Below are 27,805 nucleotides of genomic sequence, written 5' to 3' on the forward strand. Positions count from 1 at the left end.
ACACCCACAATCCCCAATTCGTGGATTTAATTTTTTTTTTTTTTTAATTGGTCAAACTTTATTTTAAGGTCCAGTTCTTTCTATTAACAAACCATTAACTATGGCATTTGCCTCAATAAACTTCCAATTTGCTGCTTATTAATAGTTAGTAAGGTACACTCCAAAAAATGCTGGGTTATTTTTTGTTGGCCTGTTGAGTCATTATATTGGGTTATTTTTCCAGTGTTGGGTAGTTTTTGTGTAACCCAGCTGTTGGGTCAATCTCACTGACTGCTAAAACTGTACAACAACAAAACAACTCATCATGGACAGACTTCAGCCTAGCTGTTGGGATTACAGTCGGAGCTTTTCATTCTCTTCAGGAGAGAGTGAGCCCTCAACGCCACCGATTTTGTGCACTTCTTCAGTGAAATTAAGGTTTGTATACATTTTATTTACAATGTACTTTATATTGTATCTGTTTTATTTATCTATAAAGTCTTTACTGTGCTGTAAATAGGGTCCTATGATTTCCGCGATGCGGAAAACGCGGACGGAATCGCAGAATCCAGTCATAAAAACAGAATTTACTGAATAACACGGAATGTCACGGAATTTGTCAAAGTTTGAATTAATTAATCAAAAGTAGGTCATTACACTTAAATCAAACCACAATAAGGACTAATATCTCTAAATATTATGGCGCAAAAATACCATTTAAATGTGAATCCTGCATGTTCTGCATATCTCTGTTTTAATAAATGGAGCAGACGAGCGGGTTTGTTTACTACACACAATGAAGCACGCGTGACGCTCGCGGTGATTTCAGCAGCTGTCATCTCACTAAATGAGGACATAAATACATGAACAATATCTGCTGAGAGTCACTTCGTGAGCATTTGACCGTTCCATTTTAGGAAGACTAGCTTATATCATATACACACAGAAATGTAAAGGCAGACACGGCAACCCGTCAAAATAAAAGTCCGGTTTAACGAAGACATTGTGCCAGATATAACTATTACTACTACTACTACTAAAATTAAACAAACATTATTTTTTAGGGTATAATCACACAACAGTAAATTCCCCTTTGTTTGCCAAAAAAAAAAAAAAAAGTTTGCTTCATTTTCAATAATTAAAAGACAAATGAAATTAATGTTTTATGCCTTCATTTGATAACAAGAACATTTTAAATACACAACACAGAATTTCTGAGGGTAAAAAAAAAACTTTTATAAGGCTATTTTAAGAATAAATTTGAATAAATTAAGTATGCATTCAAATAATTAGACATGCTGAAACACAGAATTCGATAACAATAAAACATATGGTGAGAAAAACATTTCATAGGGCCCTAAACATGTCATTAGTATGTCTGTAGTATACACAGAGTATGTGTGATCATGAATCTCAATAGCAATGAAATAATAGCAAAAGAAAGCACTGAAATATAATTTTTCCTCTCATCTCGTATTTATACCCTTTATGGGTTCGGTAGTTCACGTGATTTCCTTTCGAAACATGGTATTCGGGCACATCCCTGAAGAAAAGGTGCTAATGGGGTAAGAAAAATGTATTTATAATTCATTCGAACATGCTGATTTTTGTTGCCTTAGTGCAGCCTGAATATAGGCCTACTTAGTATTTTGACCTGGATGATTAGGACAGTTACAAGTCTATTTTTTCGATTTTAAATTCAGCGCTCATGACCCACAATCCTCAATTCGTGCATTTAATTCTTTCTCCCTCTTAGTAATCAGAACAGCATTCCTAATGGCCGTTTGACATATTTCAGGAACGGCATAAATGACTTGATGAATCTGGCTGCCATCGGAAGCCTTTTACCGTTCCCCGTGGTCCCCGTTTTGCAATCCGTGCCACATTCCCTCATTCCATTTCAAGAAGCTTCATTTATCCTCAATGTGATCAGATTCAAAAGCTTTTCCGTTGGCCACCATTAGACAGAGAGGAATCCGGCTTTGTTTTGGTCAGTTCACCGAAACGCGGCGGTAATCTCAGTATCCATTCACCCGTCATCCGTGTCCGCCCCCATAGCTCCTCATACAAAATGCAGCTGAATAATTGTCTGTCATAGTCACGGAGAAATGACCTTAAGTTGTTTTCGTACTTAGTGTCAGCGCTTTGTGAAAATGATGGAGATCAAACATGGCAGAGCGGGCCTGTTTGTTTCGCCATCAAAACGTTTGTTTAAAAGAATGCAAATGATTCCCTGTCTGATGAAGCTTTCCTTGAGAGTGGTTTTGTGCGGCTATGTTTACAGACAAGCTCCTTAAGTTGTCCCCTCTAGCTGGTACGGGCAATAATGGAACTGTTCTCAATTTTGTCATCAGAGAATTAAATGGCTTCTTTTTGAAGTGTGTATTTCTGAGAATGAGGAATGGGCTTGTAACTATGTTTTTGGTGCAGAGATTTGCATAAAAGCCCCTCAGTCTGCTAAGTTTTGAGCGGATTGTGGCTGGAGTGGAGTTAGAATGTGAGACAAAATGAAAGCCTCGGGGGAGAAGGTGAGCCTCCGTATGTCTGGGTATGAAAGGAGTAAATCCGACTTGGTTGGTAAACAGAGGCTCTGGGGACTGCCTTACTTTCGCATGTGCACTACTGAGGAAAAGATGCGGCCCTCTGTGATTCTAATAGAGTAAGCCCATTTAAACCGCCACAACAAAACGCCAATAAATCATATGCCGACACGTTTTACAGGAAGAGATGAAGAAAACGAGGAAGCGCTCTGTTTAGCCTGAGTGGGATCTGCGTGGCACGTCATCAACATGTTCTCATAAACCGTGCCTTTTAAATGAATCAAAAATCATCCATATGTTGCCATAGCAATAGACTCCACAAATTAAGAAAAAATATAGGAGAGAGCCAGGCTAGTTATCACACTTTCACTCTGCTGAATGCTTCTCAGCGTTTGTTTTTGAAAGTCAATTTCTCTGAAGGCACATACCTTGACTACAAAACAATGTTTTCAACTTTTCCACCATTAGTGGCCAGGAAAAAAGATGCAGTACACTAAACACAATAGCAGGGCATGCTGCCATACTATATGGGGTCGTTGCCTGCCATTAAATATCCTATATTAGGCTTTTAGCTACTCTAAATATAAATAACATAATTATGCAATTTATTAAGTATATAATAAAACAAATCAACTCATTAAACAGCAAAAAATTTAAAGTAACAAACTGTTGTTTTGGCTAACAAATACTGCAATAAATTATACAAGCTATTAAATGTGACAACGTGCCTAATAAAAATGTGAAAAACTGAACGCAGCATAATCTTAGGTTAAGGAACAGAGTTCACAAGAATGATTCTAATTTAACACTCTTTAAAACTGAGAACAAGCACTTGCATATTACAACCACTGATCGACTAATATGGTTTCTCTGACGGCCAGTGTCAATGGCAATATCTTACAGAGCATGTTGCTAAATATATGTGATATAACACCATTTAATTTAGTAAATAAATGACTAACATATTTACTAATGTATTACTAAATAACTCTTTAGTAAATAAATGAATAACATGTATGAAAATTGTTGCAATAAAGCAAACATTTTACATAATTTATAAGTACAAGTATAATCAAATTGGCTATGCATGTCATTTTAATTTAAAGCACATTAAACTGACATAAAGGGGTGCTATTATGCTTTTTCACTTTTTGAATTTTAGTCAGTGTGTGGCCTCTCTAACAGCCGGATTCACCAACGCTCGTAAGGTTCATAGCAGTGTTAATTTCATTGACGAATAATTTGCGTCATAATTTTCATCAACAACATTTTTTTTCACTGACAAAAATGAGACGATAACAAAATAAAACTCGTTTTGAATGACAAAAACTATGACGGAAATCAACTGACATCTTGGTCAACGAATAAAAATGAGTTGAAAATGTTAGGGAGGGACGACTTGGAAAAAGATTTATTTAGAACCAATCTGCTGCGTGGTTAGAATGTTATACGCATACATTTGAACTGTATCATAGCCTATTAATCCATCTGGCAGGACATAAGCTAGCATACGTTTGCTGCACGTCTCATAAAACGTTAAATATTAATATCTGGAAGCAAGAGAAGAGCTGGCACATGGATACATTTGACGACGCAAAAGAGAACTAAATTTGCACATATACTATTTCACGTCACAGGAATGGAGAAATACATGCAAAATTATGTCAAAATGTCTGTTTCGACAAGTATTCACGTAAACACACTCGGTTACATCTTGTACTACATGTACACAGTTGGAAGAATATTGGATGTGCATCAGTACATTGCATTCAGTTTTAAAGGGACAGCAGCCTAATTTAGTTGCTATTGTCTGTAGCATTGACATTAATTAAGCAACAGAAGACAGAAAAATCACTCACTGCTCTTGACCGAATCACTTTAGCAGCCCTAATAAAGAATAATCCAAAAAAATCTAAAGAAGAATAAAATAAAATTAAAATAATGAAGGATCTGGTTGTTATAAAGCATCCATAATTAGCCTATATAACCATTGGTATTTAATTGAAAAAAAGACCACACTGTAAAAAAAAAAAAAATTTGTTGAGTCAACTTAAAATAATTTGTTACCCTGTTGCCTAAAAAACTCAAATAAGTTTAGTCAACTTGAAATGTTAAGTTGTACTAAGTGACAACTTAGATATTTGAGTTGACTAAACAAAAAAATTGGTTTGTTAAACTTAAAAGCTGGGCAAGTTACCCAGCTGTCTTAAAATTTTAGGTTGAATCAACTCAAATATTTAAGTTGTCACTTAGTACAACTTAACATTTTAAGTTGACTAACCATTTTTAAGTTGACTGAACCAAAAATTTTAAGACAGCCAGGTAACAAATTATTTTAGGTTGACCTAACAATTCAAAAAGTTCTTTTTTTTTTTTTTTTTTTTTTAAATGAGAAGTGGTTTCATTTAATTTTAATATAAAGTCATGTTGCATTTCCCAGCAGTTAAATCTGTATCTATCACGACAGAACCTTAATATCAAACCTATGAGTTCGGATAAATGTAATAAATGCTTAATAAATACATTACACTGTAAATAAACCCATTAGATTTTGGCCGACTAAATCTACTGTAGATTTAGTCAACTAAAATCGTATAATATTTAGTTGACTAAACCTAGATTAAAACTAAAACAATTCAGATGACTAACATATGACTAAAACTAAATGGCATTTTACTCAAAAGACTATTACTAAATTAAAATTTGCTGTCAAAATGAAGTTTTTTTTTTTTGTTTTTTTTTTACTTCTTTCTGTGACAACTAGCCCCAGTCAGCCCTTGATCTGATAGACAAAGTCACACATAGCAAATGCTATGTATTCTTGTTCTAGAACAGCTCATAGTTTGCCGTTTTCTTCTATTCCGGCTTTAACCTCATTCTGTGCATTTGTTCTAATTAAGGATTTGCCTAATAATAACAACAACATCAATTTCCATTCTCTCTGTTCCTCTTGTTTTTACTTCATTCTGTCTGCAGATAAGAATTACCCCGCTAATAAGCAAGATAATTAGCTCATCATTTTTTTCACAGATTTATACGTTTTTGATGCTCTTGAAGTGATCGAATGTAGCTTTGTAAGAAACAGGTTTTCTCTATGAGCAATCAGTTATGCAGGGCTGTCCATCCAATGCCATATTATATCCGGCACTGAATGGATATACTCAAGCAAGTATTCTAGACAGTGGTTTAAATCCAAGGAAGATTTTATTCAGTAATTATTAGTACATTTGTGAAGACACATTAAAACACATCTGTCTATTACAGTGGATGTCATGCATAAAGAGTGTATCTGTTCACTGCATTTCAAAAGGAATTTCCAGTCAAATCTGCTGTGACTACGGCTGTTTATAATTTATTAATGATGCAACTTTCCATGGATATTTGAAATAAACATTACTAACCATAATTAGCTGCAATTTAAGACTAAATTGGAATGTTTATATTATGTAGAATAGGAGGAAATAAGGAAATACAGTATTAATACACAGTAAAGATGTGCATGTGTGTGTTTAATGGGGAGAAGTGTTGCATATGTATGCAGATTTCAGTCTTCAGATCATAATTCATTACGTAAGCTTATTTTATAAGTTCAAATCAAGCACAACATTGGCTTACCTTACAACCTTCATGCATGGTGACCACTGCAGCTGACAAATGTATAACTCTCATTTTATTATTTAAAAAAGACATCTAAATAAATAATAATTAAATATAAGAAATAAGGCATTAAAAAGACAATGCACAAAAGACGAAAAATCCACACCCCATTTACACATTTATGTCACACTTCTTCTCATCACCTCTCTGTCACTTTTGTTTTGCACATCGGTTGCAGCATTCAAATGGAAAAAAGAGAAAAGCCTAAGAACAAAGATGAAGAAGAATGTCTGTAAATGCTGTACATATGTTAGGCTGGGCCGCAGCATGTGGTACTGACAGCTTGAACAGATAAACATGTGACTTGTGGAAAGGCTTCTTAGTCAAGCTTCAATGCCGAATTTTTGGATGTTTCATGCCCTGCAGTAGGAATGCCAAAACACAGCTAGACCTGCATGACTAGAAAGCTGGAATAAACCACCCTTATTGTATGCTTGATTTGAGCTGTAAATCTGAACTGTTTTGACTGGTTGAACCACATTCAAAGCCATGCTTTTTTTTTTTTTTTTTTTACGTACACCTCTACATTTAGCATCAGTTGAATTCAATATAATTTAATTTAGCATTATGTACTTGTCATTTCCTATTAAGCATATTCAAAATTGCACATTCAGTTACTATGTACGAATTACTGCCATTTTATGTCATTGACAACATACTCTCATGAATTCATACAACTTGGCTCATATGAAAAGTTATAGCTTACATTAGTTTCATTTTTACAATCATGGTCTAATATAGTGTTTTGTTAAAGGATTGTTTTATTTTTAAGTTCAAAATTGGCTCGTACATTTTTGCATGACCAAACTTGTACAATTCCTCATGATTTCACACAATTTCAAATTTGTCAAACCTGGCATGACAAATGAGTTTAGCAGAGATGAAGATCATCAGTGAATGACTTTTATATCTTTACCGTCACAATGAGTTGTCCTTATATGAATCTGCCTTAAAGGATTAGGTCACTGCAGAATAAAAATGTTCTGATAATTTACTCACCTTGATGCCATCCAAGATGTTCATTGCTTTATTTCTTTCTTTAGTCGAAAAGAAATTAAGGTTTTTAAGGAAAACATTCCAGGATTTTTCTCCATACAGTGCACTCAATGAGGACCAATGGGTTGAAGGTCCAAATTGCAATTTCAATGCAGCTTGAAAGGGATCTACATGATCCCAGTTGAGAAATAAGGGTCTTATCTAGTGAAACAATCTAGCAAGAAAAAAAAAAAAAAAACTTTTTAACCACAAATGCTTGTCTTTAAGTTGAAAATGAGATGGACAGGGCTCCAGACTGCGACCATTTTTGCAGCCATTTTTTTCCTGCCGGAGCGACTAAATTTTGTGGGCAGTTGCACTGGTGTGACCACCACGTTGATCAACTCATACGTGCTGCCATTTCTGTTTCATATGAGAAATATCAAACTGCAAACAAACCGTAACGAAAGCGAAACAAAATCCTGCTGCTCGTTTGAGATGCACAGCAGGAACATTATCAGCTCAGACCACAACACAAACAAACTTGTCCGAGCTCAGAACAGCTTTAACAGACACGCTTACTGCACAGTGCCGTGAGATCTAGTGAAAAGCGTTTGAATTCAATGCAGAAGTAATAAAAAGGCTGCAGATCTAGTGAGATGCATTCAAATTCTGCATAAAATTCTCTGTTATGAACAGCGATGACGTACGCCAAAAAAACGAAAGTAGTATTGATACTTATACCATGGTGTTGTGGCAGAAATAGTCGAATGCTATTACGTTATTCATTTCAGGGTTTGTACAGCCTTTTGAGAGAGAAATTCAAGCACTTTTAATGACTTTCAAGCTTTTCACACAACTATTTCCAGCAATTTAAAGCTCTCCTTTTGAATGTTATTTTTAATGGGATGATCAAAATATACTTTGTGGTAAACACTTTAAAATCAAATCACATCAAATTAAAACCAGTAGATGGATGCAGAGGATCCCTTACTGGCTTATTAGTCATTCATTTTCTACTTTTTGCTTCATACTTTGAAATTATAAAATCACTACTATAAAATATCAAATCATCAAGAAACCAGATTTTGTCAGTTTTCACTTTTTTGTGTATGAAGTAGGAAGAGTCACAAAGTGCCTTGAAAAAAAACAAACTTTGCTTAAATTTGCGATTATAGTCACTGAAGTTGTTGGTCAGTTCCGTATAGAATAATAATGGTACATTTAATAAGAGTAGTATATATACATTTTCTCTATAAAAATTAGATTTTGCACGATAATAAGTCAATTTTGTATGCTTCCCAACTCTAGCTTAGTGCTTTACTGTCAAATCTGTATTAGCATAATATACAAGAAATTAATATGCAACTGCACTTATTAATGCAAAACAATAGTAATTTAATGAATAAATGACTTATACTGCCCTCAAATGTTAGTCTGGAGCCCTGGATGGACATTACGTAATGTGTGAAGACATGCATCACAGAGCTAGTGCAAGACGAGCATTTGTTTTTTTTTTTTTTTTTTGTTTTTTTTTAAAGAAAATTACCAATTGTTTTGCTAGATAAGACCCTTATTCCTTGACTGGGATCGTATAGAGCCCTTTGAAGCTGCAATTTGGACCTTCGGCCCACTGGTCCCCATTAAAGTCCACTATATGGAGAAAAATCCTGGAAATAATTTTTTTCGACTGAAGAAAGACATGAACATCTTGGATGACAAGGGGGTAAAATTATCCTTATGTGTTTCATGGAGAAAAAAATGAGAAAGAAGAAAAGAGAAATTTTCCTTTAATGCACAAAATGCTAAATGGAATCTGAAAATAACCTACATCTAAGCTAACGAACTATATTACTTGGTGGAACAATTGTTTACTGTGATCTTTATTAATAATAAAACTAATAATAAAGTTAATTATTTACTTATCATCAGTGTCTTTTATCATGCTGCTGTTGCCACCGTTTTATAAAACCTTTTTGTCATGCCTAACAAATCACTTTTGTGGCTTATTGCTTTATTGTAATATATTTTCTGTATAGCCACGTCTGATGAATTACCGCTGTGAACACAGATGATTATAATTAATGAGTTACGGAAAAAACAAGATAATCAAGTTTGTTTTATTTCTCTATAATCACTTGATTAACAATGCAAATCGCGCATATTACCACATTATCAAGTGGCATTAACTTTTAAGACAGGCTTTTAAAAACAAGATTTTTAATGCTATTTTACATGGGAAGAATACCTGTAATTTGTCTTCATCAGCCTGTATGGACATCGGCGGTTACACAAAGTCTAGCCTGAGGAGGATCAAATCAACTCTACAATTTTCAGAAATGACAGATCCAATTTTATGTACGTCCCTGCAGCATTCCCCAACTGTTGCTGTGTTGACCCCTCACCCGTTCTGCAGTGCTCTCTGCGGTACAGCTGCAGTTGTGTAAGATTGTGCTACATCGCCTGTAAACCTTCTCTTATGTTTGGCAGTAACATAACTCTAAGAAATAAGAAGTGACAACTGCAAAGCAACCAAATCGCATGCAAATTGATCGACAGCCATATTAATTATGTGCTTAGATTTGAATATGGTTTTCGTTTTATAAAATCTACTGCGGTTCACAGTACGCATCCTAATAATCGTCTGACAACTTTTGTTGGACCAATTTTCACTCCTACCTTCTCGCAACAACTGTTTTTCTTGAAATACTCCTTTCGTTCATAAAAAGCGAGCGCTATGCCTTTATATTGGTCACAGTCACCTCGCCGACCCCATGTTATTGCCAGTTCATTATGAATTCATCACCAAACACCCACACAGCTTTGTTCATTATTAGAGAAAGCGCACTGATTCTGTCAGTTCTGTTGGTCTTACCAGACCATGACTCTCAAATTATTAAACCAAACATTACGGAATACAACACTAACTGGCATCTGGGTTCGCTGTTACAGGCTGCCACTGTACGTAGTGCATTAGTTAGCAGTGCATCTTTTTGTTGTTTACCCCATGTAATCACTAACAGAAAACAAGGCAGCAAAGAAGAAAAGTTTTACTTTTGGGACGGCAGACTTCAGCAGGTGAAATAGTGCCCCAGATTTGATGGTGTGACTATTTCTCACTTCTCCTCTCTAATCTCACGAGACAACATTCTGGAGCAAACACTTGTCAAATGACATGTAATAGAAAGAATGGTTTTGCTTGGGGAAAAAAACATAGACATCTTTTGGTTTTTATCAAATCCTTAGATTATCATTTGATGTGCTGCGATAAAAGGAGCGAGGAAACGTATCACAAATATAATCTTATAAGCAAAACACGACTTTATTATAAAGACCAAAATAGAATTGTTGCCTGTCAAACATTCCCAGAAAAAGTCCAACAATAGGACGCATGCAATGCAGTTGTTTTTTGGCACTGATTCACTTGTTAGGAAAGATGTCTACACTGTTGCTTGCATAGCAGATCGCCAAATCCTGTACACGATATATGGAAAACAGCAGATGAGCAGAGGGCTGTCTCTGCGCACATGTCAGATGAGACATGAGGCAGATCCAGAAAGTACGGAGAAAACAGAGTATGATGGCACTGAAGCAAAAATGCAGCAAGGAAATCTGTCAAGGAATCAAAGTGCTGACAAGTTGAAGGGAATGATTCAAATGCAGCGAAAAACACACAGTATTTCACACAAAACAGGGGAGGTGGGAAAGCCGTGCGTAATCTAATTCACCGAGATATTTTTGAACTTCTGCCCACGCAAATGTTAAGCACTGTACGTAGGAATCGCTGGTCCGACCCGCAGGTCTCAAAGGTCAGAGTCATCCTTCATTTTTGACCTTTTTTAGCATGGCACCCTTGCGCCCGATGTATAGTGGAGAGCTGATCTGCATACTCAGAGAAGCGTGCACTCCCTATCTGCTAATCAGTGGTGTGTAGCAGACTGAAGGAGTTCCCTTTCTGCAAGGTGTTTTTTTTTTTTTTTTTTGTGATATAAATTTAATGTTTCAGTTCTATTTGACATGGTTTCCTGGATAAGCGCATATGAAACAGCATTTAAATGCACTATTGACAATAAATCAACACTATAATGTCAGTGTATGTTTATATTATAACTCTAAAAAATGCTGGGTTGAACCTGCTGGGTCATTTTGGGGTCATGTTTTGGGTTATTTTTCAGTGTGTAGTAGTTTTTGTGTTACACAGCCTCTGGGTTAGTGGCCAGGTCAATCTCACTGACTGTTGAAACAGCACAACTGAAGTTGTGCACCTCTTCAGTGAAATAAAGGTTTGTGTATGTTGTTTTTTATATATGAAGTCATTACTGTGCTGTAAATCTTTTTATGTATTTATGTTTTTTTTTTTTGTTTTGTTTTGTTTTTTTTTTAATGCAAAGCAACCAACTGGCAGATGTCGTCAGTCAGCAATATTTGTGTCACTGTGGTCACAGCTTATGCCTTGCATAAAATAAAATGATTTTATTTAAAGATTTATAATATACTGTAATTGTTAAAACATAATCTAAAAAAAAAAAAACAGTTTCCTGTAAATTTAGGGGTAGGTTATAATTAGTCAATTAAGGTTCACTTGAATTACTTTTTAAACTTGCTTGTTTATATTTCTAAATTAACATTTGCTAAATGAGTTTAAATGTACATAATATTATACACATGTATAAAAACTGTATGAAATACTCAGTATTAAGAACTGTATCCATCCAAAACAAAGGATGCATTATGTAAACAGTGTTTTTTAGAGGATCTGGAAGTATTAATGTATGAGGTAAAACATGCTAGTATTGTTGTAAAAACAAACCAGTATAATGCTTGGTTAAACAACTCAGCTTGTTGGGTAAAGTCAGCCTGCTCCAAATGCTTCAAAAACAATACAGTGAAAAAAAAAGGCATATTTTGCATATCTTTTACTACTAGCTACTTCCCACTTCTTATTATTAATAGTCTTTTTTTCTCCAAGCATTACTCAACTAATCCTCATTAAGCACAGAAGGTGCAATGATGGCTGCAATTTCATTTGGTTGCTAAAAATTGCCTCATTCACAAATCTTTTTGTGTTTTGCACACATATGCGTGTGTACAGCCGAAGTCAAGAGTTTACATACACCTTGTAGAATCTGCAAAATTTTAATTATTTTACCAAAACGAGAGAGATCATACAAAAGTGCATGTTATTTTTTTTAGTACTGACCTGAGTAAGATATTTCACATAAAAGATGTTTACATATAGTCCACAAGAGAAAACAATAGTTGAATTTATAAAAATGACCCCATTCAAAAGTTTAAATACACTTGATTCTTAATACCTGAATAGAACAGCTGTGTTTTTTTTTTTTTTTGTTTTGTTTTTTAGTGATAGTTGTTCATGAGTCCCTTGTTCGTCCTGAACAGTTAAACTGCCTGCTGTTCTTCAGAAAAGTCCTTCAGGTGCCACAGATTCTTTGGTTTTTCAGCATTTTTGTGTATTTGAACCCTTTCCAACAATGACTGTGTGATTTTGACATCCATCTTTTCACACTGGGGACAACTGAGGGACTTATGTGCAACTATTACAGAAGGTTTAAACGCTCCACACTTTAAAAAATAAAAAACCCAATTTGTTGAGTCAGCTTAAAATAATTTGTTACCCTGCTGCCTTAAATTTTTAAGTTCAGTCAACTAAAATAAGTTTAGTCACCTTGAAATGTTAAGTTGTACTAAGTAACAGATATTTGTGTTTGCTAAACTTAACAGATGGGCAAGTAACTCAGCTGCCTTAAAATTTTAAGTTGATTCAACTCAAATATCTAAGCTGTCACTTAGTATAATTTAACATTTCAAGCTGAATAAACTTTTTTTGAGTTGACTGAACTTTATAAATTATTTTAAGTTGACTCAACAAATTGTTTTTTTACAGTGCATGATGCTCCAAAAAAAAAAAACAATGCATTAAGAGCCAGGGGTGTAAACTTTTGAACGGAATGAGGATGTGTACATCTTTTCTTAGTTTTCCTAAATATCATATTTTTTTTTCATTTAGCACTGCCCTTCAGAAGCTACAAAAGATACATGTCCCCCAGAAGACAAAGTAAGTTAAATTTACCCTGATAGTCCCCAAGTTGTCCTCAGTGTGAAAAAATGGATCTCATAATCAGAGTCTTGTTTGTTAGAAAGGGTTCAAATACACAAAAATGCAAAAATGCAAAAAAAAAAAAAAAAAAATGTGGGACCTAAAGGATTTTTCTGAAGAATAGCAGGCAGTTTAAATGTTCAGCACAAACAGGGAACACATGAACAACTATCACTTAAAAAAAACAGGGTTATTTTTTAATAAATTCAACTATTATTTTCTCTTGTGGACTATATGTAAACGTCTTTTATGTGAAATATTTTAATCAGGTTAGTACTAAAAAAAAATAACATGCATTGTGTATGATACCTCTTATTTTGGTAAACTACTTAACATTTTGCAGATACTGTACACCAGCAACTTTAACTGTATATGCACACATATAAATACACATGTACACATTTTTAATACAATTAAAAAAAAAATGTCCTTGCTGTAGATATATGTACTGTAGGCGTTCAAAACATATTTAGAAAACTAAGAAAACATATTTGCCCTCTTTAAAGCACCATTTCTGTGTGGGAAAATGCCTTTCTATTTTATTTGCCATGTACTAGAAAAAACCTCGCAGTTCACCATAGTAACCCCATTCACTGTGTATGTGTACCTTGTGCTATGAGTATACAACTGAGGTGAGAAAGGTCAAAACAATCCTCTTTTCCACAACCCTTTTCAACAAGTTGACTTAGCTCAAGTAATCAGGTTTTACAATGTATGTTCCATCTCAATCCAGCTGAAGATCTCTTGGTTGTCAAGTGCCTCCAAGTTATTTTTAGTCCAAAATTACCAGGTAGCCCTCTAGATGCAATCTAAAATTAATTTACTGCCCCTGTGCTTTACATAGTGTCCTCCAGACATGTGCATATTTCAGCAGGGTGAAGTCGAAGGTGACTGGTATGATTTTTAGTACCTTGATAAATTTTGCTCATATGGTGCGACATATCTAAAGCACTCACGCAGAGCCTGGCATGACTTTTATGATCATTTGCTACCCCTGAAGTGATTAATGACACGAGTCATATAAACCTGGCATTGTTTTGTAATTGTACAAGCATAAAGGCTCTGTTTTAAAGGACTAGTTCAACAAAAAATGAAAAATCAGTCATCATTTACTCTCCCTCATGTCATTCCAAACGTGTCTGACTTTCATTTTTCCATGGAATACAAATGGTGAACTTTTGAATAACATCCTGCCCACAGTTTTGCATATAACAAAAGTGAGCTAAAATCTTGATTATCCACCCAAGATCTTCCTGGTGTAAAATGAAAATGAGCAAATTCTAACGAAATATTTCTAAGGAGTTTCTCATTTGTTTGAGAGGATGGTTTACCAAACAATAAAAACAAAAAATCATTTACTCACCCTCATGTTGTTCCAGATCTGTGTGACTTTCTTTCTTCTGTGGAACACACACACAAAACAAAAATTTTTTTTTTATACAATGTCAACATTGTTTAAAATATCTTCTTAATATGACAGAATTTAGATTTTTGGGTGAACTATCTTTTTGACAAAGAAAAAAATGTTTATTTCAAGACAAAGGCATTTAAGATGCAATATACACCACTAAAATTCATTTACCGCATGCTGTTTCCTTTCCATACACACAGTCAATTCAATTTTCCTAATCCCAAACCATTCTTCCCCAGTGCCCCTTGTCAGACACCTTAATATTATTCAGATCTTGCTGCAGATACCTCATAGACAATATGAAAGTCAATGATATTTTGGGGAGGAAATGATTACAATTAAAACTCAGCAGAAAGGAGGGGAGATAATGATGGCTGAAATAAAAGTTATCTTCCCCAATTACTCCAGGCTTCCTTATCAAGGATAATATGACCAGCCAGCTCTCTGGAATGCTGATGAGATTGTGGCACTTTTCTTGGCTCCCCTTGCCTCGTCCTTTTAGTGTTTGACAAACATGTAAACAAAGCTTGTACAGTGGCTGTCAAGAGTCCTGCAAACGCAAGCTTGATTGTTGGTTTAATCAACACAAACTCTCCAAATCTAAAAATGGCTGCATTATTATTTGTGTTTTTCAGCAGCACTACACTGGAGTGTTCCTCAAATGATTGATTGACTCCCATGTAACATGTAAATGACCTGCAACATTTACTTAAATTTGTATAATTCTTCTCATGGTGTCACATATTTGTTTAAAAACACCATCGTTTATGAAAACCTCATGCAAATGTAGTCTGTGTTTATCTCAAACGGACAGCAATAGCTCATCCAAAAATGAAACTGTCGTTATTTACTCAACCTCATGTCTTCCAAAACATCTATGTTTTTCCACACAAATAGAGTTATTTATAGCAGAATATCCACACGGCTGTTTTCCATTCCAACTAAAGTGAATGGTGACCACTGCTGTCTAAGCTAAATCAGAAAAGATATTAATTTTGGACACTTTCTTACAGATAATCACAAAAAAACATTTTACAATACCTCTATAATACTTAAAACTTGAATTTGAAATTAGCTTATGCTAAAGCATGTTGTAGCTTATGTAAGGTGCACATGCTAAACACAACAACAACAACAAAACACGCTAATGTCGCGGTACTTTCTGTATTAATATCTGTATTTCATACTCTGTTAGTGTTTTGATATCTTTACCTTGACAGACTTCATACGCAGGTGTTGAACTTCGATAATAATTTGATACAAAAAATAAACATCTTCCCTCACAAATGCTATGCATTTGCAGGTTTAGTTTCATGGATTGTAAGTAATTATCCACTTTAACCAGCGAACTTTTGTTCTAGGAGTGCTACTTAAGTTCAGAAACCACTACAAACAATTCCTTTAGTGAATCGCGAACCTAACCTGTTTAATTGATTCACTCATTCAGAATTGATTAATTTACGGAACGATAGCGCATTACCAGAACTCTGGCGAATTTAGTAGTAATTCGCTGAGTGAAAGATTCATTTACGTAATTTGAATAGCTAAACTACAGTGACCGGGAGGGGACACCTTCGGTTCACTTAAGTTTGTCGTGGCCACGACATATCAACTCGTGGGAACATGATATTATGTCGTGGCCACGAGATATTAATTCGTGGGAACGTCATATCAACTCGTGGGAACGTCATATTATGTCGTGGCCACGAGATATTAATTCGTGGGAACGTCATATCAACTCGTGGGAACGTCATATTATGTCGTGGCCACGAGATCATTTTGTCGAGGTAACGACATCCACGTCTTATTATGTTGAGGAAACGACATGCGCTTCTCGTGACCACGAGTTTAATGCGTAAACAAACCTGCGTGACCATAGTAACCCGGGATTATCAGAGATAGATTTATTACCATTTTATTTTGAATTAAGGAATTATTATATTAATTATTATAGAAATTAATACAATATTAAATGATAATATAATGCGATGCTGTCTATGCGAATGTTGTCTGTGCGCGATGTAGACAGCATTCAAAAGAAGTTGATCATTAATAAATATTACATAAAGTATATCAAATAGTCCTACAAACATTTCATGCATCCCACAGTCTTGTAAGTCCATTAACTGATCCTCTTTTTTTTTATAATATTTGTATCATTCCTTTGTATTCGTTATTTTTTTTTTTTTTACCTTAATTTCTATCTCTTTACTTAAAGTTTTGAATGTAAATGATACAGTAAAAATTTGAATATGCTACATGACTGGGATTTTTACTGGAATGCAGTTTAAAGGTTGAATTTGACATATATTCTATTTTATTTCGTCTAATTAATAGACTAGCCTATATATTCAGGTAGTTTCATTTGTAAATCATTTATCGTCACACACAGGCATAAATACAATCAAAACTTCTGTCAAAACTTTATTGGCATAATTGTCGTTTACAGTATTTGCAAAATATAGCAAATACTAGCATATAGGGCCTACAGAACGTTAGGCAAATCGATACAAAATAAAAATAAAAATAAAGCCAATTATAAGTCACTTATAATTTATTATTAGCCTATTATTATTATTATGGTTAGGCTATTATTATTTTAATAATAATATTAAAATAATAATAGCCTAATAATAGTCATATATTCAACCTTTAAACTGCATTCCAGTAAAAATCCCAGTCATATAGCATATTCAAATTTTTACTGTATCATTTACATTCAAAACTTTAAGTAAAGAGATAGAAATTAAGGTAAAAAAAAAAAAAAATAACGAATACAAAGGAATGATACAAATATTAGAGAAAAAAAGAGGATCAGTTAATGGAATTACAAGACTGTGGGATGCATGAAATGTTTGTAGGACTATTTGATATACTTTATGTAATATTTATTAATGATCAGCTTCTTTTAAATGCTGTCTACATCGCGCACAGACAACATTCGCATAGACAGCATCGCATAATATTATAATTTAATATTGTATTAATTTCTATAATAAGAAATATAGTAATTCCTTAATTCAAAATAAAATGGTAATAAATCTATCTCTGATAATCCCGGGTTACTATGGTCACGCAGGTTTGTTTACGCATTGAACTCGTGGCCACGAGAAGCGCACGTCGTTTCGTCAACATAATAAGACGTGGCCACGAGAAATGGATGTCGTTCCCTCATCGTAGCATCTCGTGGCCACGACATAAGGATGTCGTTACCTCGACAAAATGATCTCGTGGCCACGACATAATATGACGTTCCCACAAGTTGATATGTCGTGGCCACGACAAACTTAAGTGAACCGAAGGTGTCCCCTCCCGGTCACCGTACTATGGTGCCTTTTTTTTAGCAGTACAGTCTTTTTATCTCATCACATTCAATTCAGACAACAAGGTCACAACGCTAAACGGCAAAGCAGGAAAAAGAACAACTCGACCAAGGCGTCTATTATAATGCGCATGTGCGAGAATTTTGCACGCAGTGGGACCGTGGCCTACTAGACGCTTCTGTATTTTACATGGACTTTTTTCCTGTCCCACAGAAAGAATATAAGTTGTACGGGTTTGGAACAACTTAAAGGTAAGCAAAGAATAACAGAATTTCAATTTGTGGATGTTTTTTTTTTCATTAAACATGCAGTGGTGGCTGTAATCATAAACATAACCAAAAATAAACCTCAGCTACACTGTAAACACAGACCGTCCTTAGGGCAGACAGGTTAAAAAATGATCTCTACCCTGAAATAGGAGGAGGGTAGACTACATGTATGTAAGAATTATATAAAAATGTAGGTGAGTACACAATTACACCCCTCTGGCAAACAGGTCTTTTTTGGGCTTGCTGCTGATTATCACATTTATCTAGATGTCTGTGAGCACTGGGGGAAGCTGGTCCAGAAGTTTACTACCTGGCAACAACCTCTCATGGGACATCCCACACCTGCTGGGCCCCAGATGTGCTCCCTCATGTTTTTTAGGGTTCTAGCCTGCAGAGAAATCCCGCAGGGTTTTCCCATTACTGCTGAGAGAGAGCAGCGCAGAATATCTGCCAATATACACCGTGAGTAGTGTGCAGTGTAATGTCCAGTGCGAGTTGATCTTAGTTGTTTTATTTATTAGTTGAGAGTAATGTGCATCAGTGTTTATTATGGAACTGATTCATTATCATGCCAGGGGTAATATATGGACTTTGCTTTCCGCACTGGTAAACATCAATGACTGCCAAAAGGCTGAGTTGTAGTATTGAGTCTACAGACTTAAGTAATCATTGAGGAAATAGTCTCTAAAATGCAGCGATATACACAATAATGGACATTAAAGGGCAGGATGGGGCTAGCTGTCAGAAATTTTGCGAAGATAGTTAAAGCTTCTGCAAAATTTAAATTTAAATTTAAATTTGTATTAAACTATAAATCCAGAAAAAAAAAATAAAAGAAAACACACAACAGAATTTCTGGGAAATTAAATTAAATTAAATTAAATTAAATTAAATTAAATTAAATTAAATTAAATTAAAATATCCTATTATAATTATAACTTAATAAAATATTATTTTGTTACAGTTTTATGATTTCAATTGATTAGACATGCATTTGGATTATTAAATTTTTATTAAACCATTAAATCCAACCAATGAATGAAGGAAGGAAGGAAGGAATAAATAAATACAAAGGAAAACACAGAAACTGGGGAAATATAAAACAGAATTTGAAAATAAATAAAATGTAGACTCATAGGGCCCTAAAATGATTTCAGTTCATTAGACATGCTAAAATTAAATTTAACCATTAAACAATTAACCATTAACCATCTCATAGGGCCGTATTAATTTTAATTAATTTTTATATAAACACATAATGTAAAGTATTTAGTGCAAACATGTTATTGATCATTTTCACCATTATTGCCCAGGAAAAAAGCAAAAAAGAACAAAAAAAAAAACATTTAAAACCAACTTTATTGGAGACATAATATCGCAGAAGCGGGGTATGTTGTCACACTATATGGGGTAAGTTGTCACAATGGAACCTATAGGCCTTCCAGCAAAATTTAAAAAGTTAAATAATTATGAAAGGCAAACATTCACAAGCTTGTCCAAACATTATACACAAAAACTGTTGTTGTGGCCGGCATGTATCATTTAATAATAACAATATACATATAGTATCATGTCTTACGTTTTCAAATCAGGAGTTGTGGATACTTTCTTCTCATAACCTCACATGCAAATTAGGTAACGTGATAACACGTTTAAAATGACTGCTGTGACAAACATACGGAACCATTGCCATGCATCGCTAAATACAGATGGCTATACACTATATATGTTAAATATTTGATTATCATTATAAAAACAATCCAACAAGGAAGCTCTGGAACACACATTCCAGTTTATAATGGCTCACCAGTCGGTATTGTGTTTTTGTTTGCGTCTAGCAAGTATGTCATGCTGTGGCAAAAGTGTTAGGAGGTTAGCGTCTGGACAGCATTGCATTAAGGGGCCATTGAAAATGTTAATGGTACGTATTCAAGGGCTCATTAAATGTTGTCCTCTGTCCCTTTATGTATCAGTGACTAACACTCTACAAGAGCAGCCAAATATATCTGCCATTTTCTTGTTGTCTTTTTAATTTAAAAGGGAGCTTTCTATTTTTGCGGATCTTAAAACATTACAATTCCTCAGAGGCATCTGACTCACATCTTGCTCTCTTCTGTTTTCAGAGCATATAATCTTCTATACTTGAATAACAGAGACAGGTTCAGATAGACTGAGCCCAAGGTGAAATGATTTCTTAGGAGAATTTGGTGAAAACAGAGCAGTGTACTGATAACGATCAGAGGAATCGAACCGCTCGTCTGCAAAGCTTCCGTCTCGCATCTTCCGCTTGATGGGGACAGGGCTGGTGTGCGTTGACATGTGTTGGTGACTGGCCCAATGTTTGCTCTGTGGAGTTTCACAAGATGCTCAGAGAAACATCCAGGGCCTGTCATTTGCCGTGAATGTTGCCTACAGCGACCCACAGGCTCTGCTTGTGTAAGACAGACATTCTGCCCAGAGGCCATTTTGCTTTCCTGGTATCCCCTCTTATTTTATCTCATTGCACGATCTGAAGTCTAATGCGTAATAAGTTGCTCTCTCAAGTTTTCCTAGTGTGAAGCTTTGTGCTCGTAAGTGCTTCTTTGTTTGATTCATATTGTATTCTGTGAGGAAGACAAAACAAATTGTAGTTTCATCTTTGCATCACAGGCAACCCGCTGAAAACTGCACACCTTAGACAGAACTAAATAAATGTGTGCAAACATCCATTGCAAACACTATATGTGCCATCCTGCTATTTTAATGAACATATTAGGGATGTCACAATGCTCAATATAATATCGAAACGTTCGGTACGACATCCACCGGTCAATACGTGCTGGTGAATTGTGGTTTTTCGGTTTTGCATTTAAATATCTTCTTTGTTTAATTTCTCTCGGAATTTGCTGTATGTGTTCCCACGATTTCACGTGCTGAAATGAGGAAGCGCCTCCCCGCTTAACACTTGCAAAGCATCTTCCATTCTAATGACATGCAATGATAAGCCTTTTTAAACCTGTTGTCCAACAAAACAGTTATAAAAAACAAAAGTTATAAAAAATCATTATAACTTGTTTTTAATTCACAGTGTGTTTGAAGTAGCTTCCTCATGTGATCTGATGTGGATTCTCATCAAAGAATGAGGCAGACGATAAATTCTATACTCCTATTCTACACTGTAAAAAACAAAAAACACAATTTGTTAAGTCAGCTTAAAATAATTTGTTACCCTGCTACCTTAAAATTTTAAGTTCAGTCAACTCAAATAAGTTTAGTCAACTTGAAATGTTAAGTTGTACTAAGTAACAACATAGATACTTGTGTTTGTTAAACTTAAAAGTTGTCACTTAGCAAAACATTTAAAGTTAAAATATTGGAGTTGACTAAACTTAAAATAAGGCAGCTAGGTAACAAATTATTTTAAGTTGACTCAACAAATTGTTTTTGCAGTGTATGTATGACAATTAGCATTGGCTATGAAAATCCACAAGATGGCTTGAAGAACACAGATAAACTCGATATTATTGCAGACGAGTGTTTATTGTCCTTACATTTTATCATTCAGAGCGTTTAACGTTACAACTTGTTTTTATTCAGTTACAGCAATAGCGATGCCTTTATCCATGAGAAGCTGGAACGGAACGTATCAGTGATACTTTGACGCATAGGTGGATTTTCTGCATGAGGGCGCCCTCTGGTGTCCAGTATGAATGAAACCCATTCTATTTTGCATAAAAATTGAAAAAATAATACCTCTCTCAAAAGAAAAATTAAGCAGACATATACTAAACCACGCTTTTTCCAGTGTATAGAGGTTTACGGGAGTATTTTGTTAATTTGTTGCAAAAAAAAAACACATTGAAGTGGCAAGATATCAGAACCAAACCAAAAACCGTGGTTAAAAACCGAGTTGTGTATTGAACTGTGGACTAACTGTATTTTTGCATCCCTAAAACATATCCTCACAAAAGGCAAACAAAACTTGCTAGAGTTTGTGGTTGTTAGAGTGGTCTTGGAGGTTGAATCAAAAGAAGTCGCTCCAAATTTGGCCGCTGTTCGGACCAAGTCTGTGGGATTTATTTATTACTTATTTATTACTTAAGTCATTTGGAACAATGTTTCTCAAATTCAGTCCTCAGAACCCACCCTTACTGAATGTTTTGATGTATTCCTGTTTAACAGACTGAGAAGCTGATGAGTTGAATCAGGTAGTTTAATTAGTGAGACATCATTCTCAACATTCTCAACATTCTGGAAGGTGGGGTGCTAAGGACTGGCATTGAGAAACACTGATTTAGAAAACACACTTTTCAGAAAAAAAACACATGTTTTGTGGTACAATATGTCAAAAAACAAAGTATGTTCCACTTTAAAAGTTACTTTTTCAGTTTCATGAGAGAATTTTCATTTTTGGGTGAACTACACCTTTAATCAGACAATACATTTGGCTTGTGTGCAGTATTTATAGAAGGTTTGTGAAATAATTATGAACGTAAGTATGTGCAATTGTAGCAGTGATGTTATCAGTTATTATTATAGGAGGTCTTTAATTTTGCAACAGAAAAAAACAGAATGGTGACACAGCCTATTGGGATTTATTAAACTTTAAAAGGCTATAAAGCTAAACCAGTGTGTATGAATATTTATGTCAGGTGATTGCTTAGTATGTACTGCTGAATTATGACAGTGTTTACTTTATGGTTTTTGCATTGTTACATGTTGTAGATGGGTGTAGGATGGAATATTTCATATCTTTTTGAATTTGCAGTTAAAAGTAGTAAAAATGAATGTTTCAAAATAAGAAATTAAAAATCCAGCATTATGCATGTTTTTTTCCCTTGGACATTCTTGGCAGTTTAGTTACACAAACCTTATTTGGCATTTAGGTCATCATAAACTCTTATGGCTTCTCCCTGAGTTGCCTTTGTTTAAAGACTTGTTTAAAATAAAAAAAAAAATCCCGCATTATGCATGAATTTTTCCAATTGGACATTCTTGGTATTTTAGTTAAACTTTATCTGCCATTTAATTCAACATATAATTCATGGCTTCTCCCTGGGCTGCCCATCATCGGAAGGAAATATTACAAAACATATTCTACATAAAGATTTTTAGCCAAAATAAGAGTGCTGGTTTATTTCAGACTTGCTTAAAATTAAAAATCCTGCATTATGCATGAATTTTGTCCAATGGACATTCTTGGTAGTTTAGTTACACAAACTTTATCTGCCATTTAATTCAACATAAACTTTCATGGATTCTCCCTGGGCCATGCTATCACCAGAAGGAAAGATTGCAAAACATATTAAATATAAAGATTTTTAGTCAAAATAAGAGTGCTGGTTTATTTCAGAGTTGATTAAAATTAAAGATCTTGCATTATGCATGAATTTTTCCTTTGGACATTCTTGGTGTTTTAGTCACACAAACTTTATCTGGCATTTAATTTAACATAAACTTTCATGGCTTCTCTCTGGGCTGCCCATCATCGGAATGAAAGATTACAAAATATAAAGATTTTTAGTCAAAATAAGAGTCCTCGTTCATTTCAGACTTGTTTAGAATTAAAAATCCTGCATTATGCATTAATTTTTCTATTGGACATTCTTGGTATTTTAGTTACACAAACTTTATCTGGCATTTAAACTCTTATGGTTTCTCTCTGGGCTGCCCATCATCAGAAGGAAAGATTACAAAACACATTCAGTATACAGATTTTTTGTCAAAATGAGAGTGCTAGTTTATTTCCGACTTGTTTAAAATTAAAAATCCTGCATTATGCATTAATTTTTCCCTTGGACATTCTTGATATTTTAGTTACACAAACTTTATCTGCCATTTAATTTAACATAAACTCTTATGGCTTCTCCTTGGGCTGCCCATCATTGGAAGGAAAGATTACAAAACACATTTAATATAAGGATTTTGTCAAAATTAGAGTGCTGGTTTATTTCAGACTTGTTTGAAATTAAAAATCCTGCATTATGCATGATTTTTTTCTAATGGACATTCTTGGTAGTTTAGTTACACAAACTTTATCTGGCATTTAAAATCTTATGGCCTCTCCCCGGGCCATCCCGTCATCGGAAGGAAAGGTTACAAAACACCTTCAATATAAAGATTTTTAGTCAACATAAGAGTCCTGGTTCATTACAGACTTGTTTAAAATTAAAAATCCTGCATTATGCATGCATTTTTCCTTTGGACATTCTTGGTATTTTAGTTACACAAACTTTATCTGGCATTTAATTCAACATAAACTCTTATGGCTTCTCCCTGGTACATCCCATCATTGGAAGGAAAGATTACAAAACACATTCAGTATAAAGATTTTTAGTCATCATAAGAGTCCTGGTTTATTTCAGACTTGTTTAAAATCCTGAATTATGAATGAATGTTTTCCATTGTGTCACAACACGTGAGGAGGAAGGCGAAACACGACGATGAAATGCAATGTAAAGTCTTTAATATAATCCACACAGGTAAATCCACAAAAGGGAGACAGCAAGACACGTATTCGTTGACGAGACCAGACAACAAACACTGAACTGAAAGCAACTTATAAAGACTGGCTAATGATAGACAGACAGGTGCAGGTGATTAACTAATAATGACAATAACAAGGACAGGAACCAGGGGTGTGCCAGCTGTGTCAGCAGCGGTTGTTGCACAGGATGGAAATGCCTTTTGCCTTGCATAAAAGAAATGGTTTTTATTTGTTATTGTACTGAGTTTCATCTTTAAAATATGTTCTCTACATGTGATCAACATATGTCAGTACTGTGTACGGACAGTTTTTGGAGTCAGTCATGGCATCTTTCAGCTACAAGTGAAATGCGAGGTCGGGGTCAGAAGTTTGCAATATTAAAACAATATTTGACTTAAATAAAATAACCCAGCATGTTTGGTAAAAACATTTAACCCAATCAGCTGGGTCAAAATAACCCAGTGTCTGTCCAATATTTACCCAGCGCTGGGTTGCCAAATAACGCAAGTTGAGTTGTTTTTAACCCAGCATTCTTTAAAGTGTAGCAATCACTAACTGTACGTGCATTCACGAGTGAGTGGTGTTCCAGCGAATGATGTAGGATGTAGGTGAATGCGGTAATAAAACAAAACAAAACAAAACCGGTCATGAACTAAAAAAAAAAAGTACAAAAGGAGGATTTGTAAAGACAAATGTCAGAGGCAGTGGCGGTTCTAGACAAATTTTACTAGGGGGGCCAAGAAGTGGTGTTTAACCAGAGGGGCACATTAAAAAATGACAACAAATGATATTTAAAGATTATAAACTTTATTTTACTTTAAAATCATACAAACATTTATTATGTACAAGAGTGAGTGCAGGTGCAAAAGAGGTAGGGCCATAAAAAAAAATGATAAATACAGTACAGTGTACAAATACAGTGTGTCAATTCAATTGAACAAAAACTCCAGTGTGAACAAAACTCCAGCGTACAACATGAAATTGTTTCGCTTACCTTCGACTCTTGCAACAGGAGAAATGAATCGTAACTCCTCTATCCAAGAGTAGTTAGTTGTTGCTGCGCTCTCATTCACCGAGCAGCGCCACAGTGTTTCGGTGCGCCGCTCTAATTTACCCGTGTAGAACGATGCGTCGCATTAGTTCCGCTTTTGGCGCTCATGTGTAAAATCTTAATAAATTCATAATTGTTTTATTTGGTCAGCACGGGGGGGCCACAGGGGTGGTCAGGGACATGTCTACAGAGGCACGGGCCTCCCTAGGCCTCCGTGTAGAACCGCCACTGGTCAGAGGATTTCAATATGATCCAAGAGGAGACTGGTTTTCCTTTGCTGGAAACAAAACTTGGTTCTCGCGAGACTAGCATATTCTCACCGGAGGTTACGCTGCGCCTACGCCCTGGAACGCCACTCTCGCATGTACATGTGTAAAGCAGTTAGCGAAATATAGAGATTACAGTTTAGAAAGTTTTAAATATGGAAATTTTTCGGAAACAAATGCATTGATTCACTTTAAAAGGCCTTTATTAACCCCCTGGAGCCATGTGGTGCACTTTTTATGATGGATGTATACACTTTATTGGGCTTAAAAATATATTTTTAATATATAACTTCAATTGTATTCATCTGAACGGAGAAAGTTACACACTTAGGATGGCTTGACGGTGAGTAAATCATGGGATAATTTTCATGGGTTTTTTGGGTGAACTATCCATTTAAGGCCTAATATCTGATTACATCACATCTTTGCAAAATCAGAGACGTATTTACCTGCCAAAAAAGCAATGAAAATCTCAACTATGGTGAGAGCATTAAACTCAATTTGCAGAAAAATTACACTAAATAACTGAATTTACGGAATTGAAATTTTCATGATAAGCAGCACTACTGCTAATAAATACTAATTAAATACAAACAAACAAATAAAAAAGACTGTCAAAATGATCTATTGTTTCATTGTTTTTCTGGTAAAAATACTGAAATATTTTTCAAACCATTTTAATTAAATTAACGTAATGAGGGTATGCTTCTACTGTTCACTTTAATATTTTGAAAGCAAATGAGCTGTTGAACAGTTGTCACACTTAATGAAAAATGTTGGTAGCAATGTGATTTTAGTTAGTTACTAACTAATTCCAGGTGGAATGTCAAAGCATTGAACTTTTCAACAAAAAAAAGTTTCAAGAAGTCAGTCTCTTGACAGCACTTGGTCGCTATGAATATTGCATGGAAACGAACGGCATGACGATTTTTCAGATTGCCTTTTGTACTGGGAAATAAGAGCAAATAGTTTTGGAATGGGGTGAGTGAATGAGGGTGAATAAATAATGATGGGTAAATTATTCGTTAAAAATCCTTATAGCTCAGAGCTGTGTGAACCTTTATGTGTTAATTAGCGGAAACTCTTCTATTGTTGGTTTTCTGACTATTTGACAAGGAGTTCTTTTGAACCATAGCTCAGAGACACATGACTTCGAATTCAATGGTCACTCAGTAATTGCAAACCTCCCAGCACAGCAGCTCCAGACTCCTCAATTCCTTCCATCGTGCTTCACAGACAAGATGGGCTTTTGATGTTGGTATGCACTATATTCTTTGTTTCCAACATAAGGCGGTGCACATAGCATAACCACAGACATTATCACATGCAAGAGGTTCCTGCAGATTCATAGCAGTCACCAAAGAGTTATTGTTGTCATCTTTTTTCCCTCTTTAACAGAGTGCCCTTGTGCTGGTCTTTGTAGGGTATTCACTTCCTTTTTGAAAATCAACAGCGCTGAACTTCTTCTATTTATAAACTGTTTAGTCCATTTTCAGAGTGTATGCATAAACAGTTTTCCTGACTGTAGTCAGACTGATGTCCTAGTTCCTGAGTTTGTAGTAAATAATTTTAACTAAAGCAGAGTTTCTGTTGGGTTTTTTTAAATTCCAATTTTAAATTTTTAAAGCCTTTTTTCAGTATCTGCATAAATAAAAAGAATACCTTAGGTCCATACAGAAACCCACACAATCTCAAAATAAAACATGCATCTCAGACTATTTTATTTAATTTAACAGGCTGGAACACACAT

At 34.9% G+C, this 27,805-nt stretch overlaps 1 protein-coding gene across 2 annotated transcripts in view; it reads right to left on the minus strand.

Moving 5' to 3' along the window:
- The window catches only part of pcdh11 (protocadherin 11), a 247,973-nt gene extending 231,800 nt beyond the window's left edge, over positions 1-16,173 (minus strand). Inside the window, exons 1-2 of one of the 2 annotated variants that reach the window (XM_051127679.1) lie at positions 15,893-16,173; positions 14,633-14,669 (exon numbers count right to left, since the gene is read on the minus strand). In XM_051127679.1, coding sequence (XP_050983636.1) covers positions 14,633-14,638 — 6 coding nt within the window. In that variant the 5' untranslated portion in view covers positions 14,639-14,669; positions 15,893-16,173. The remainder of the gene's footprint in view (positions 1-14,632; positions 14,670-15,892) is intronic. The other variant, XM_051127683.1, reaches the window with a different exon arrangement.
- Between the last annotated feature and the right edge of the window lie 11,632 nt (positions 16,174-27,805).

The sequence above is a fragment of the Labeo rohita genome, chromosome 14 (assembly GCF_022985175.1).
Source record: "Labeo rohita strain BAU-BD-2019 chromosome 14, IGBB_LRoh.1.0, whole genome shotgun sequence".
NCBI lineage: Eukaryota > Metazoa > Chordata > Actinopteri > Cypriniformes > Cyprinidae > Labeo > Labeo rohita.